Consider the following 13,238-nt stretch of genomic DNA (forward strand, 5'->3'; position numbering starts at 1 on the left):
CCTCTACATGAGCTGTGGCTCAGCACAACTTTCTAACCTTGCAAAGTTCTTTAACATTATGTATTTGTCCAGTGTTTGCCCCAGCAGCCTTTGCCCTTTTCAAAGCAAACCCTCACGGTCACATACCTTCTGCATCTTCCAGCATCTGGATCTGCTTAAGTACAGGCTGGATGTTAAGAAACAGACGGTGACTGTTGCTGAGCAGCTGTAGTAAATGCCGAGACCGGAAGGGGCAGCCTGTATAATAAACCAACTTCCGGGCAGAAGGCAAACCATCAGGCTGGATCACAAATTTTTTCCCCTAAATTACACCCACACAGACAGAGGAAAAAAGGAAAAAAGTGCTTTTGGTGTATAGGATTGCAACCTAAATAATTTATTTTACTATCTATTTACAAAAACGTATGCATTTACCAGCCCTGAGCTTTTAAGAAATAATGTGATTTAAACTGCAAGTTATCCAACACGGTCAAGTTCTGCAACACTCACCAGAAATGCAAGTTTCCCAACATGTGACCAGGGGAAGTCATACAGCAGTTGGCGAATGTGATTCACCTCCTACAACAATGCAAACAAATGGCAAAAAAGAAGACATGGTGAGGTCTATAAGGGAGTAATGAAAGAAATTTTCAGATAGTGAAGAGATCATTAGATCTGGGTCTGGGTCAAAGGCAGAAGCTGGAAGCGCTGGAGGATGAAGAGGAGATGTGTGTGGGGCGCAGAGTTAATACCAGATTAAAAATCTTTCAACTTTTTACCTGATATATGTGCATCCCTTTAAGGGTCAGGCCCAAAATAATCGTAGGGCGATCCTCCTTCTTATCCTGGGAAGACACAGAAATGCAAGCTGAAAAGGAAGACTACATGTACAATTCTTTAGTGATCAATGAGGATGGTATTAGGTGAGAATTGTAGCCAGGACTGCTCCTGGACTTGTTATTGCACCTAGAGGTACAAGCCGTGGCCAGGAACACCCTGAGTCTATTACATCTCTTGCCTAAGTTACACCCTTTCTTGGAGGAGAAGGATCTTGCCACCCTCATGCACGCCTTTGTAAGCTCGTGGGTAAACTACTGAAACACCCTATGATCTTGTTCGCACGGAAAGCTAAGCCAAATCATGGCTAAGTGTGAATGAGTGAGTGCTAAACCAGCTCTGGATTTCTCTTTTCCCCAGCTCAGGAACCTGTGGCCCTCCAGATGTGGTTCAGCTCCGGCTCCTATCAGCCCCACCCAACATGGTCAAAGATGATGGAACTTATTCAGTAACATCTGGAGTGCACAGGTTAGCCACTGCTGCCCTATATAGTTGATGATTATTATAATTATAAAAATAGAAAGTAGCAATGAAAAATTAATAAATAGTATATCTATTAACATATAAAAAAAACAAAATCTCTCTCTCTCTCTCTCACACACACACACAGCATTTCAGGTCAGACAGGAATTCAAGCATCAAAGCAACTACTTCTGCATCCCTGAGCACAAAACAGGTCTGATCTTGCAACATGTATCCCTTCTACCTTATACTTAGGTAGACTCCATTAGCACACAGCTTAAACTGGAAGAAAAAGCAGGAGTGGGCAATTCTGATAAGAGGCTGGCACAAGCAGGGTTTCCCTGTTGTCTGCTACACATAGGGAAAGACCCTGTATGCTCACAAATCATAATATTTCCACAGAGGGAAATGGAAACCCACGATCATTTCAAGTTGTAGTCTGTTGTCTGCAATTCTATAAGAATGCATCTAGCTTCCAAACAATTGTTTGTACTTGAGGTGAGGCCTATGCTGTAATATTATGCATATGCATTGTTTTCTCATTTTTTCAAAAAAGAACTCAGCAAGGATGTCTATGGTTCAAACATAAGTAATAAAAGACAAAGTCACAGGAACACAAGTGACAATGAGTAGCTATCAAAAATTATTATTATTTAAACATGAACTGTACATGTAAGCATGTTCAAGTATGTGTATATAAAATACAAAATACTGTCGTCCATTGGAATATGTACTTATATGAAACCATAGTAAATAATGCACCTCTTTTATACTCACTGAGTCAACTGAGATACAGTTATGGAGATCTCTTCAGTTTATCATCTGTATCATATAGAGAACTTCTTTGTTTTGTATATAGTGGCTATTGTTTGGAGAATTTGTATTTGCATCTTGTGATTTTGTATTTTATATGCACCTACCTGCATATGCTTACATGCACAGTTGTTCAGGTTTAAAAAAATAATTATTTTTGATATCTGTTCATGGTCACATGGGTTCCTCTGTTTTTTGCTACATTTCAAGCGTCACGTTTCATTGCTTGAAATAAGAATCTGCCCAGTTTCACCTTCTGCAGTCTGTAGAAGTGGACAGGCACATCTTCCAGCAAGCAAGACTCCTTGACATACTTCAGAATAGCTTCCTTAGTGGAGAGGCCTTGCTGTTCTCGGTGCATCTCTGGAGCATGCTTCAGGATATAGTCGCTCCCTCGTTTTGCAATGATCTGCCACGAGGGAAAGAGGCAATGTCAGCAGCTTCCTCAGCCAGTTCCACAAGAGCAGACAGCTGAGATTCACTGCATGGTTTGTGAGGTTCAGACAAGCATAATCTTCCCAATCCCAATCGGAATTTCTTTTGACTAACGTTGAATGGTGCATCATGTAAGCATCGCTTAAATATTCTTAAAGAGAAGAACCTGTAATAATCTATCAAGTGAGCACCAGGAACTTTCTAAATGCTCTCCTCTTTAATTACAAGGCAACAAAAAGGGGGAAAAACCTACTAAAATGCTTATGGAAATTGTATTCTTTACTTAGAACATAAGAAGAGCCCTGCTGGATCAGGCCAGTTGCCCATCTAGTCCAGCATCCTGTTCTCCCAGTGGCCAACCAGATGCCTATGGGAAGCCTGCTAGCAGGACCTGAATGCAATAGCAACTGGCATTTACAGGCATTGAGAGAGACCACTGGTATCCTCCATGAATTTGTCTACTCCTCTCTTAAACCCATTCAAGTTGGTGGCCATCACCCTATCTTCGGGAGTGAATTCCATAGTTTAACTAAATATGGTCATCAGCTAGGTTTACAAGATTCAACATAGGTCAGGGGAATTTCAGCTGCTGCATATTCTCCCAACCCAGCAGCACAAGAAAAGTTGAATCTTAAGAAATTCATCCTATACATGTACTAAAGGACAAACAAGAAAGCTTCTTCAGCCTTCTGTTTCCCATCAAGTGGTGCTATCACTATATAAACAAATATAACTGGAGGGGGAAAAACCCACAGGTGATCAGATATCATAGGTCAGGGTTAGCAGTGGGGAACGTTTGGCCTTGCAGATTGGACCCAGCCAGCATAGCCAATAGTCAGGGATGTTGGGAACTGTAGTCCACCAACATCTGGAGGGCCACAGGTTTCCCCATGCCTGTTGTAGGTCAATATTGCAATATGCATATGAGGCTACAACTCCAAATTAAGACAAAGCTTTCATGCCATTAACAGTTATGAGTTAGGAAAGTTTTTTCATTTCACAGTACTACAGTGAGATGAGAAGATGTACTTCCATTTAACTATTAAAAGGCACACAAGTATGTTTTCAAGGCAAGCCACAGGTAATCCCTATGAACAGAATGACCAGAGCAGATTAAAAAGGTGAAGCAAAATGCAAATACAGCAACTTTCTCTGGCTTGAAACAAATCAAGTGCTGCTAGGTGAAGGGGTGGGCCAGCAGGTGGCAGTGCTGAGAAAGGTGCAGGTGACGATCGTGGATGTCAGAGCGAATACCTGCTACAGTCACCTGGAGACATCTCACCGTGCAAATGCTCTATTTAGAATTCCAATGTGAAGACTAATCACTTACCCAAGCAGAAGATATTCCTTCCAGGCTTAATCTAAATTGAGTGTAGTAAGTGTTCATTGCAGCTGAGGATGTATATTCTATTTCTCTCCTAACCATCACTCAACACTTAAAAGGCACTTAAATCCAATCTTTACAAGGGAACAGTACGCCTTTGAAGGGGATGTACTTGCCTGAATATCTTCTATTCCCTTAATTACAGGGAGGCTCCCTCAGGTCGCCATACTATGTCTCCCTTTGTGTCTCTAACCAGACTTCCCATTATTTTAATTATCTTGCTGCCATGAGGCCTGATCTTCCTGAACTCCCCTCCGCCTCATCAGCCAAGAGCCCTAGGCCTCAGAAGCAGGCTCCGAAAACAAGATTGCCAGCTCTTGCCGACCTCATTATCTTCAGTATGCACACGGTCGCAATCCTGAGCCATGAAATCAAACCAGAAGGATTTCATACATCATCTCACAGCAATGCCCTGGGGACAGGGAGAGACGCGTCCCACTGGATGCCAGATTCTGTCCCTGGCAGTCAATTCTATCTACATGTCTGCTTGCATGGCTGAGCTATGGTTTGGACTATGGTAGTGTCTGCTTGCAAGCACGAGGGTTTGCACGGATAAGAAAAGATCAAGACCCTTTCCCCATGCCATGCTCCTCAGAGAATGGCTGTTCCAAGAGCGATGCAAGGGTTGGCCGGGACTTTCCATGCCGGACAGAGCGCTCGTGAGCAAGAGGAGTCTCAACTTGCCTGTCCTCTTTAAAACCTGCCTCCCTGATGCGAACTCACTTCTGCTCTCCTTGGTTCTCAAAGTAGGGTGCAAGGTGAATCATACTGTCTAGACAGGATGGGGCTGGATCCAGATTTCCCTTGAGCAGAGTTCTGCTCATGGAACCCTCCTGCCAATGAAAGAAGGGGGACAGGCCATTTTCAGTGATTTCCCCCTTCCCCTTGCAGCCTGAATATTTGCTCCGGAGGACTGGATGGCTCCCTGGAACAGCGAGGGAGGTAGTGCTGGGGACTGCAAAGGGAATTAGTGTGTCCTCTTCCAGCAGGAGCCTCTGATGGATCTGAATCTAATGGAGTTTTCATTCACAGTGTTTAGAACAATGGGTTATATCCAATGCAGTGCCACACCAGGGGAATTCTCACTGCTCCCCCCCTGCCTTTTGAAAGCTCCTCCTGGGGGTCGGGTAACCCACAGGAAAGGCTTGGGATGGGGAGACTACTCTGCAATATTTATTTATTTAAAATATTTCTATCCTGCCCTTCTACCCTATAATAGGGCACTCAGGGTGGCTTACAATAAAATCAAACATGTACATAATAAAAATTGTATACAATAAAGATCACTAAAACATTAAAATTAATTAAAATGCATAAAATACAATATATATATATATATATATATATAGGGGGAATAGGGGAATCCTGCTTATGTAAGCTGCCACCATCCAATTCCCCCCTCCCATTTTACACCCCAGGAGAGGCTTTTGGGAGGGGGGGGTGGCAGTGGGGAGGAGGGGTAAGGAATTGCATGAACGTCTTCCCAGTCCCACTTCACTGAATGGAACCCAATGCGTTAAGAGAGAGTATGTGGGTAGCATGAGTTACCCGACAGGGTGGATTCAGATAACCTGTTGAGCCTTTCATGCAAAGTCAGATATAGGAATTTGGGGGTGAGGAAAGAAAGCTTAAGGAAAGAAAAACTTCTTTACATTCCATTCAACTGACAAGCCCTTAAGGCCTAATGATTTTGTTTCAATCTTATCATGTAAGGCTTACCCATTGTGGGAAGTAAGTCTGAGGTTCAAAATAGTTCCCTGGGTGGAAATTTTCCTGGTAGTCACCCACATCAACCTGGAGACCGTATGCAGCCAGCAGGAAGTAGATTTCTTCTTTGTCTGTGCACCGAGACCTCAGCACTTGTTCCCGGAGATGGCAGTAGTAATAGTGCCGTGCTACCTTGTCACTGCAGGACACAGAACAACACTGGGTGAAACAACAACAGTTACAACAAGGGTGGGAGGGAGGGAGAAGGAAGCCTCACAGACAGACTTATTTATTACTTGCTAAAGAATGATAATTCTGAAGCAAAGCCTGTTTGTGAGGCATATTTTATCACCACCACCAATCATTGTGTAAATTGTTTCTAGAATGTTCTAGAAGACCCTTACAGGCTGGGTCAACAGGGATGGCGGTGGCAGGGGAGGAGACAATGGATTATGTATTAGGGAAACAAGATTGGTTAGGAGTTTAGTCAAGAGAGTGTCACTCAGCAAGTCACAGTTAATAACCTGGCTGGCACGCTCTGAACTAGTTTGAAGTTTTCAAATTGTTTCCTTTTCCCAGCTTGTGGATGGCATTAGAGGATGTGACAGGGGCAGGGCCGGCGAGTGCACGGCCCTACTCTTCTGCCCATGTTGCGAATGCAATCGAATAGGGTAAGACTGAATTCAAGGTCTACTGGCATATATGGGAGGCAAATAACAGAGGAGGACTGGCCCTGCCATTAGGCAGAGTGGGGCGATTTTGGGAGTCCTGGAAGGGTAGCCAACAAACGGTTCAGTTATTTAATTTACCTTTATCGTACTTTTATGGCCAGGGAATAGGGAGAAGAACTTGGGGAGTTTTAATTTTAATTTTATTTATTAAATGATTTATAAACCATCTTTCACGGCACAATTGCCATTCCAAGGCATTGTACAAAATTCCATATAACATAAAATGCAATAATAATAGACACCATAATATTTCCTGCCTCAGGTGGCACCAGAAAAACTTGACCAGCCATTGAGTAGCATGCACCTTGTCTTCAGCAGGGCAGGGCATGTGCTGCTCTGCCTCAGGCAGCAAAGTGACTTGGGCCGGACCTCCTCCCTCTGGAGCACAAAATGGGCTATTTTTAATGAAAGGAGACAGAACTATTATTTGTGTGCTGACTAAAGTTTGAATGATATGTGTGTTATTAAAGAGGACAAAGAGACTATCACAAAACCAAGCGTCTTTCCAGGATTGTGACCAAGGATATATACTTTGAGGGAGGCCTCATAATTATATGGTTTTTGTTTTAATGTAGAAGCTTTTGAAAACAGTAAAAGGAAGGATGAGGAAATAGAGTTCAGTGAACCAGGATCAATGAATGAACAGGTAATATGGTTCTGCTGAAGATGTGAAGATCCCCAAAATCTTTGTGAAAAGAAATAATTAACTATTACACCCAATTTTCAGGAAATGGATCAACTAATATGGTACCAAAACTGCTTTCCAAGGAACTACTATAGAGTGGTAGCAAACAGAAATAGGACAAAAAAGAAACGTGTATAATACAGTTCTTCACAAAGTATAAGACAAGTGTACCTTATAACTCGCCCATTTTCAACATAGTACTGCACTCTGAAGAAAGCAACCAAAGGAGGGCTGAACTTCTCTGTTCCCTTCAAAAGAAAGATGGTAGGAAGGTGTGCGTGTTACACAATGTCCGTATGCGCACGGACACACAATGCTAACCCGCATTGGGCATGAGCCTCTGTGAGCTCAAGCAAAGCCTGAGCCTCCCATTCCCTCCCTCCCACGCATCATTTAAAATAAACTCAAATTTGTTAAAGAAGCTTCATAACTCATGGTTTGAAGTTGGCTTGTTTTGAAATGCATTACAGTTTATTTTAAAATGTGGTTCTTGGATCGCATGTGAAGACAAGCCAGGAACAAGGCCAGCCCTACTTGCACAGTGAGCCAATTGCCTCAGGCAGCAGTTGCTGGGGGTCGGCAGTGGCAACCCCTCTGCTGTTCCTCCTTCTAAGGAGCATTCCCATCAGTGGGAATCACAGCTATGTGTCCTGTAGACCTGTCATACACCCCCTGAACGAGCCTGCTATTTTCAGGTGCACTGAAGGATCTTATCCCACTGCTAGTGGTGACGTAAAGTCCATCTGCCAATCCAGTCAGCTTCTGCACACAGCTTTTTTAGCCCTGCCCAGGAATTGGCTAAAGAAAAACTGAAGGCTCGTTTATTCCTCCCTTGGCTGTGCAGGAGGGGGAGTATGCAATCCTGGGGTTTGCCATTGTTTCCTTTCTGCTTGTGCATGTAGCACTAAACTACGGTTTAGCATCATATGCGAACATTGTCACTGTCTCACATTTCACTCATCACTCAGCATTTTGAACAATCTTACATTTTCTACCCCAACCTCTTTACATTTATATTCCTCACACTACTAACAATTGGTTCATTTCAACACAAATGGTTCATTGAAATGAACAAAGATTAGAGCATCCTAGTTTTGTAGGTCTCTTGTGTCTGAATTTTTCGCACCTTAATGGCAGGAAGATGGCTTAGGGATTCTACTTTTTCATCTATTTCTATTTTAAGATGCAAATGTTCACACATTTAAGACCATCCATATGTTTAGTACTAGGTTTTAAGGATGATGTGCCAGTGGCTATACTGGAAGGCCCAGCGTACTGAAAGGTACAACTATCATCACCACTTTTTATTGTTGTTGTCTGAAGTCCAATCTCAATCATTATTCATTTAGTGAAATAACAAAATAGATTTGCTGGAATTAAAAGGCAGCCTCTTGCCTTGCAATGAAAGGCCTTAATCTCTGTGCTTTTTAGGCTTTTTCGGTTTAACATTGACTTTTTGTGCCCATGCCCCTGACAGCTGCCAGTTTTTCAACTGGTCTCTGCAGCTGTAACAGTTACGAAAAGCTTCAACTGCTAATTGCTGCTGTAAATCGGGAGCTGGTTGAAAAGTTGGCAGCCTTGCTCACACTGTACCCTCCGTAGTGGCTTGTGGGGTGGGCTGGCACTGCTCACCTGGTTTCCCAATGCCGAGCATCCCTGCTGGTTACCAGGGGGAGGGGCGCAGCAGCAAGGAGCTCAGTTCAGTGCGGGAACAATGGATTGGCTCCACTGCTGCGCCCACAGTGTGCTGAGCTCCCCGCAGCCTTGCCCTGTTCCCCCATAGTAACCAGCAGCACCACTTGGTGTTGGGAAGCCAGATGAGCAACGCCATCAATGCCACCCCACCAACCGCGACTGTGTACACTTGTGCCCTATTCTATTCCACCACAACATTTCTGTCTATAGGACCATTTTGAATGTAGCCTAAACCTGAATAACAGAGCTGACTGACATCTGATAAACCTTGATATATCTAAGATGTAACACTTTGCAAATGCAAGGGGATGGAGAACACTGAACATGGGCCAAGGGCAGGCTAAGAAATCCTTGGTTCAGTTTCTGACTAAGGCACAGACTTCCTCCTTGATCTGCAATCTGATGCATGCTTATTTGGGAGTAAGCGCCACTGAACACTTTGGGGTGCCCTTCTGAGCTCCTACTGGGAAGAAGCGCGGGATATAAATGTAATAAATAAAATAAAATAAAAATAAATGTGTGCAGGACTGCATTCTTAGAATCTCAGACCTCCAAATACATTTAGCAGCAGGCAAAAATGTTGTGGACAACAAAAGCAACACAAAAACCAAGAAATGAATGGTAGATTCAACTTATAAGGAGGAAGCTCAGCGTGCAACAATGTCAAGAATTAAATGTCAAAAATGTACACTGGCAGGACTGACTTTGCTTGCTTCTTTCTTCCACTCCTTTGGGAAATATTTGCAAAGCTTCTGCTCCAGGTCGATGAATACATATTCATTGTCTGAAAGGGAGAGAGCAGAACTGGGAGTCAACAGAGGGCTTCAAGGACAAACTGACATTTTCAGCAGTGTGACACACTCTTCTAATGTTAGTTATTATATATAAACATAAAATTAAATGCATAATTAAATCATGTAAATCAGAACCTTGTGTCCTTTCTTTTAAAAGATTTTCTCCACTTGCTAAGTCTTGGAAATGATGTTGACTATGCAGAAATTGGAGCAGCTACTTCTACACCATGCTGGATGTATGTGGCCTCTGCTATAGGTGGCAGAGAGGAGCATGGTTTGATTCTAAATGGGACCTCCTTACTGCAAGGGGCATGCAGATGGCTTTTTCAGGGCACACTAGTTCCTCTTGCATCACTCTAGTGTGCCCAAGTTCAGAGTTTGGGAATCGCTGCTCTAAGCTATGCTGCTAGTTCAGTTTAGTGGTGGTATCGTGCTTGCATTGTTGGAGAACTTAGCTTGCGTCAACACACAGGGTTGTATCAAACACAGCACTAAGTAGTTCCATCAGTGCAAGGATTTCCGGTTGTGCAAAGGAAATGTCCCCCTTCTCCTACCCCTGTACACCCCCTAAATCTGTTCCAGGGGTTTCCCCAACCCCCCAGAGCAGATTTGGGGAAGGCATGGGCATGTGCAGAGGGGAGGAGAGAAAGGGAAGCTGTGTTGCACTCGTGGTAATCCTTGTAATACAAAAATTAAAAATGGGAGCTTTTGGTGCCAGCTGAAGACTTATTTATTTGCCCAGGCTTTTATGTGCGGACTGCTGTGTTGCAGTTTTATTATATTGGTTATGTGGCATTTTTACTGCCTGTTTTGTTTTAGTGTATTTAATGTATTTGATTTTAACATAACCCTGTCTGAGATTGCTTTGGCAATAAAAAGCAAGCGAGACAGATTTTAAATAAAGACAATAAAAACAAAGTTACCCTGGCAGCAGGCTGAGAGGCATTTTGATCAGTACCAATTACAGATTTTCTATGATCTTATGAAAAACCAAATCAGCCAATGGTTTTCATTCTTATATCATTGGATGATCAATATTATTTTGGTGGAGGAGGAAGGAAAGGTGATGATCAGGAAGGAAGGCTATCAAACTTTGGCATAAATAATTAACATATTTATTTATGCACAGACATAAGCCAAGTTGACAGCTTTCTTTTTCCCAAACCAAAGTAATGTAAGACTCCCTCTACAGAAGATAACCACAGATGTATGTATGGTAAGGCAAATCCGTACAGCTCACAATTTTCCCACTTGGTGCCACCCCAAGCTTTACCAATATATATGGCCAAGGCAAAAGGCCAAAGCAGAGATGACATTAAATAACATATGCATTTTAAAAATGTGAATAGCATCAGGAAATAGCATAGACCAATTATCAGAATCACACCCACACCCTTTAGTCCTGAGAAAAAGTGTTTTTCTGAAGTCAGAATTTGCACTGGGAGCTTCAGAAAAGGAATTTTACCTCGGGACCAAAGCAGGGGGAGGAAGGGTTTAAACCCTCCCTCCAAGTATGCTGTGATTGCAGTAACCATCACCTTCTTGCAACTGATGCAAGTTGCATTAACACACACACACACCCCCACACACACAACTAGCAGTTAAATGCAAAGGCCGATTTGCCTAATTTGGCCCCTAAGAGCAAGTGCCTGCTTCTCTGCAGCCCTAGTCTAGTTAAAGGGAGCTTACTCCCAAGTAGAGCTAGTGCTGGAGGGCTGTGCAAACACTCTCCTTCACTGCATTAGGAGCCTGATCCCCCTGTGTTAAGCACCCTAGTGGGATTTAAAACTTTGTGAATGAGCTGTAGCAACATATGTAAAATTTTGAATTATTTGTACCCTAAGCAGGACACAACTGCATTATTGTTTCATGTGCATTTCTGGGAAGGGGAGGACTAAACATCGAAAGCAAGAACTACTTGTGTATGTGGGAGGGGGCAACCTATGTGACTCATTAAGGTACCTTAGTATTTTATAAACAGTGTGTGATCTCCCTGCCTTTCTCTGCCAAGAGCTCTTCTTCCCCCACCCCCCTCCACAGACGCAGGCTGCTGCAACTGCGGCCACCCTCCCTTCAGTGCAGGAATGCAGCACTACATTCCGACTCTAATGAGGTTAATATTGTCAAAATGCCAGCCTGCAGTGTAATCCTCAAGCTACACAAACAAAAAGCCCTCTCCAACCCCCTCCATAAGCTTTCTCACAAAAAAAGTGGAGAGGCGGTGTGTGTGTGTTTTTAAAGTGGATTAAAGGTGAAGTTTACAGATCCTTGTCATGTGTTTAAGTTGCCTCTTTTTTTAACGTGTTCTTATGATTAAATGAAATCTGAGCACCAGTTCCATCCGATTACAGCAGAGGTTTTTGGGGGTGTGGGGGAAGGACTTAGATATGCACGCAAATGAGCAGATTTAAGAATCAGTTGCAAAAACATCCATGTGAGGACCATGTCAAGCATTGCATAACTTTGCTGGGAGCCCACATGGGCTGAATTGCTGTTCAGTCCCAGAACACTCACACTCAGTGTCAACAGTTCAGCTCTGGAAACAAAAATAGTAACAAAAGTGCTTTTGAGAATGTACAGAGTATAATTTCTGCTCCACCGAGAAAGCACAACTGGGCAATATACATCTAACATGGGGGGGGGGGAAGGCTGATAACAGCATGTGATTTCCAGACAGACTTCAGTACCAGCATTTCTCATTTCCAGCTGCAATCCTTTACCCATCTAGGAGTCTCACTGAAATCAATGGGGCTTACTACTGAGTAAATGCGTATAAGATCATGCTGTTGACGTTAAATTGTTGTAAAGTTAAAGATCATGCTGTTGTAAGGCACTATAAGGCCTTGATTAGGTAATCATCTGGTGCAGAAATGAACACATGGGGATTGGGATTGTGCCCAAAGAGCCTTGTATTCAACACCCTCTTTGCACAGGTGCTTTTGCAGGTATACCCATAAACATTTAGGATCACTACTTGTGAATGGCACGCTTGATTTCTGCAGGATATGGATAACGTGTAGGGAGATTTTGTACATTATGCATATGCAACAGAGAACCTTGGAAGAATGGGGGAAGGGACAGGTCCAGTGGGCTGGATCCCAATCCTCCCCTCCACATGCTCATTCCTACAGTGAATAATCATCTGCACAGGACTACAATGTTCTTGCAAATGCAAATTATGTTGTCCTTTCTGTTTTACATCCTGGCAAAGTTGTACATCAATATGACAGCTGTCTGTTTTATCTTGTACATTTTTCATATTCTGAGAGAATCCATCTGTGAGCCATATTTGTGAGGATATCAAGGTGACCAGGATTAGTTAAAAGAATGCTCTGATCTACTGGTACAATTCTTAAGCTTTCTCGTAGAATAATTTAATAAAGTTCAAACTTCTCCAAATAATAGTAAAAACAGCATTCCTTACAAGTTATTAATTGAATACATCCAGCCCCAGACTTTATGATGTCTTTCTAAATACACTTTCTCTCATCATGCAACCAATATTTTAAAATTCTATCTAGTGGAGAAAAAGAAAAGAAAAGAAAGAGTTGGCAGGGAAAATAGCTACAGACGAAATGTGAGACTAAATTTAAAAGCACATCCCCCCCTTCCTTTTTCTAATAGGCATGTTCACAGGCCAATGATCAAAGGGCTTTGACATATATTTTAATGATGCCTATCGCTAGTGACCACATTACACTGAAGGTCCCTCTTAG

At 42.8% G+C, this 13,238-nt stretch overlaps 1 protein-coding gene across 6 annotated transcripts in view; it reads right to left on the reverse strand.

Moving 5' to 3' along the window:
- The window catches only part of FRMD1 (FERM domain containing 1), an 84,594-nt gene that overhangs the window by 15,134 nt on the left and 56,222 nt on the right, over positions 1 to 13,238 (reverse strand). For 5 of the 6 annotated variants that reach the window (XM_061624402.1, XM_061624408.1, XM_061624403.1 and 2 more), the window contains exons 4-10: positions 9,433 to 9,512; positions 7,205 to 7,281; positions 5,630 to 5,816; positions 2,345 to 2,500; positions 759 to 824; positions 490 to 558; positions 127 to 301 (exon numbers count right to left, since the gene is read on the reverse strand). In XM_061624402.1, the coding sequence (XP_061480386.1) occupies positions 127 to 301; positions 490 to 558; positions 759 to 824; positions 2,345 to 2,500; positions 5,630 to 5,816; positions 7,205 to 7,281; positions 9,433 to 9,512 (810 nt within the window). The remainder of the gene's footprint in view (positions 1 to 126; positions 302 to 489; positions 559 to 758; positions 825 to 2,344; positions 2,501 to 5,629; positions 5,817 to 7,204; positions 7,282 to 9,432; positions 9,513 to 13,238) is intronic. The other variant, XM_061624407.1, reaches the window with a different exon arrangement.

This window comes from Rhineura floridana, chromosome 4, assembly GCF_030035675.1.
Source record: "Rhineura floridana isolate rRhiFlo1 chromosome 4, rRhiFlo1.hap2, whole genome shotgun sequence".
In the NCBI taxonomy this organism is placed as follows: domain Eukaryota; kingdom Metazoa; phylum Chordata; class Lepidosauria; order Squamata; family Rhineuridae; genus Rhineura; species Rhineura floridana.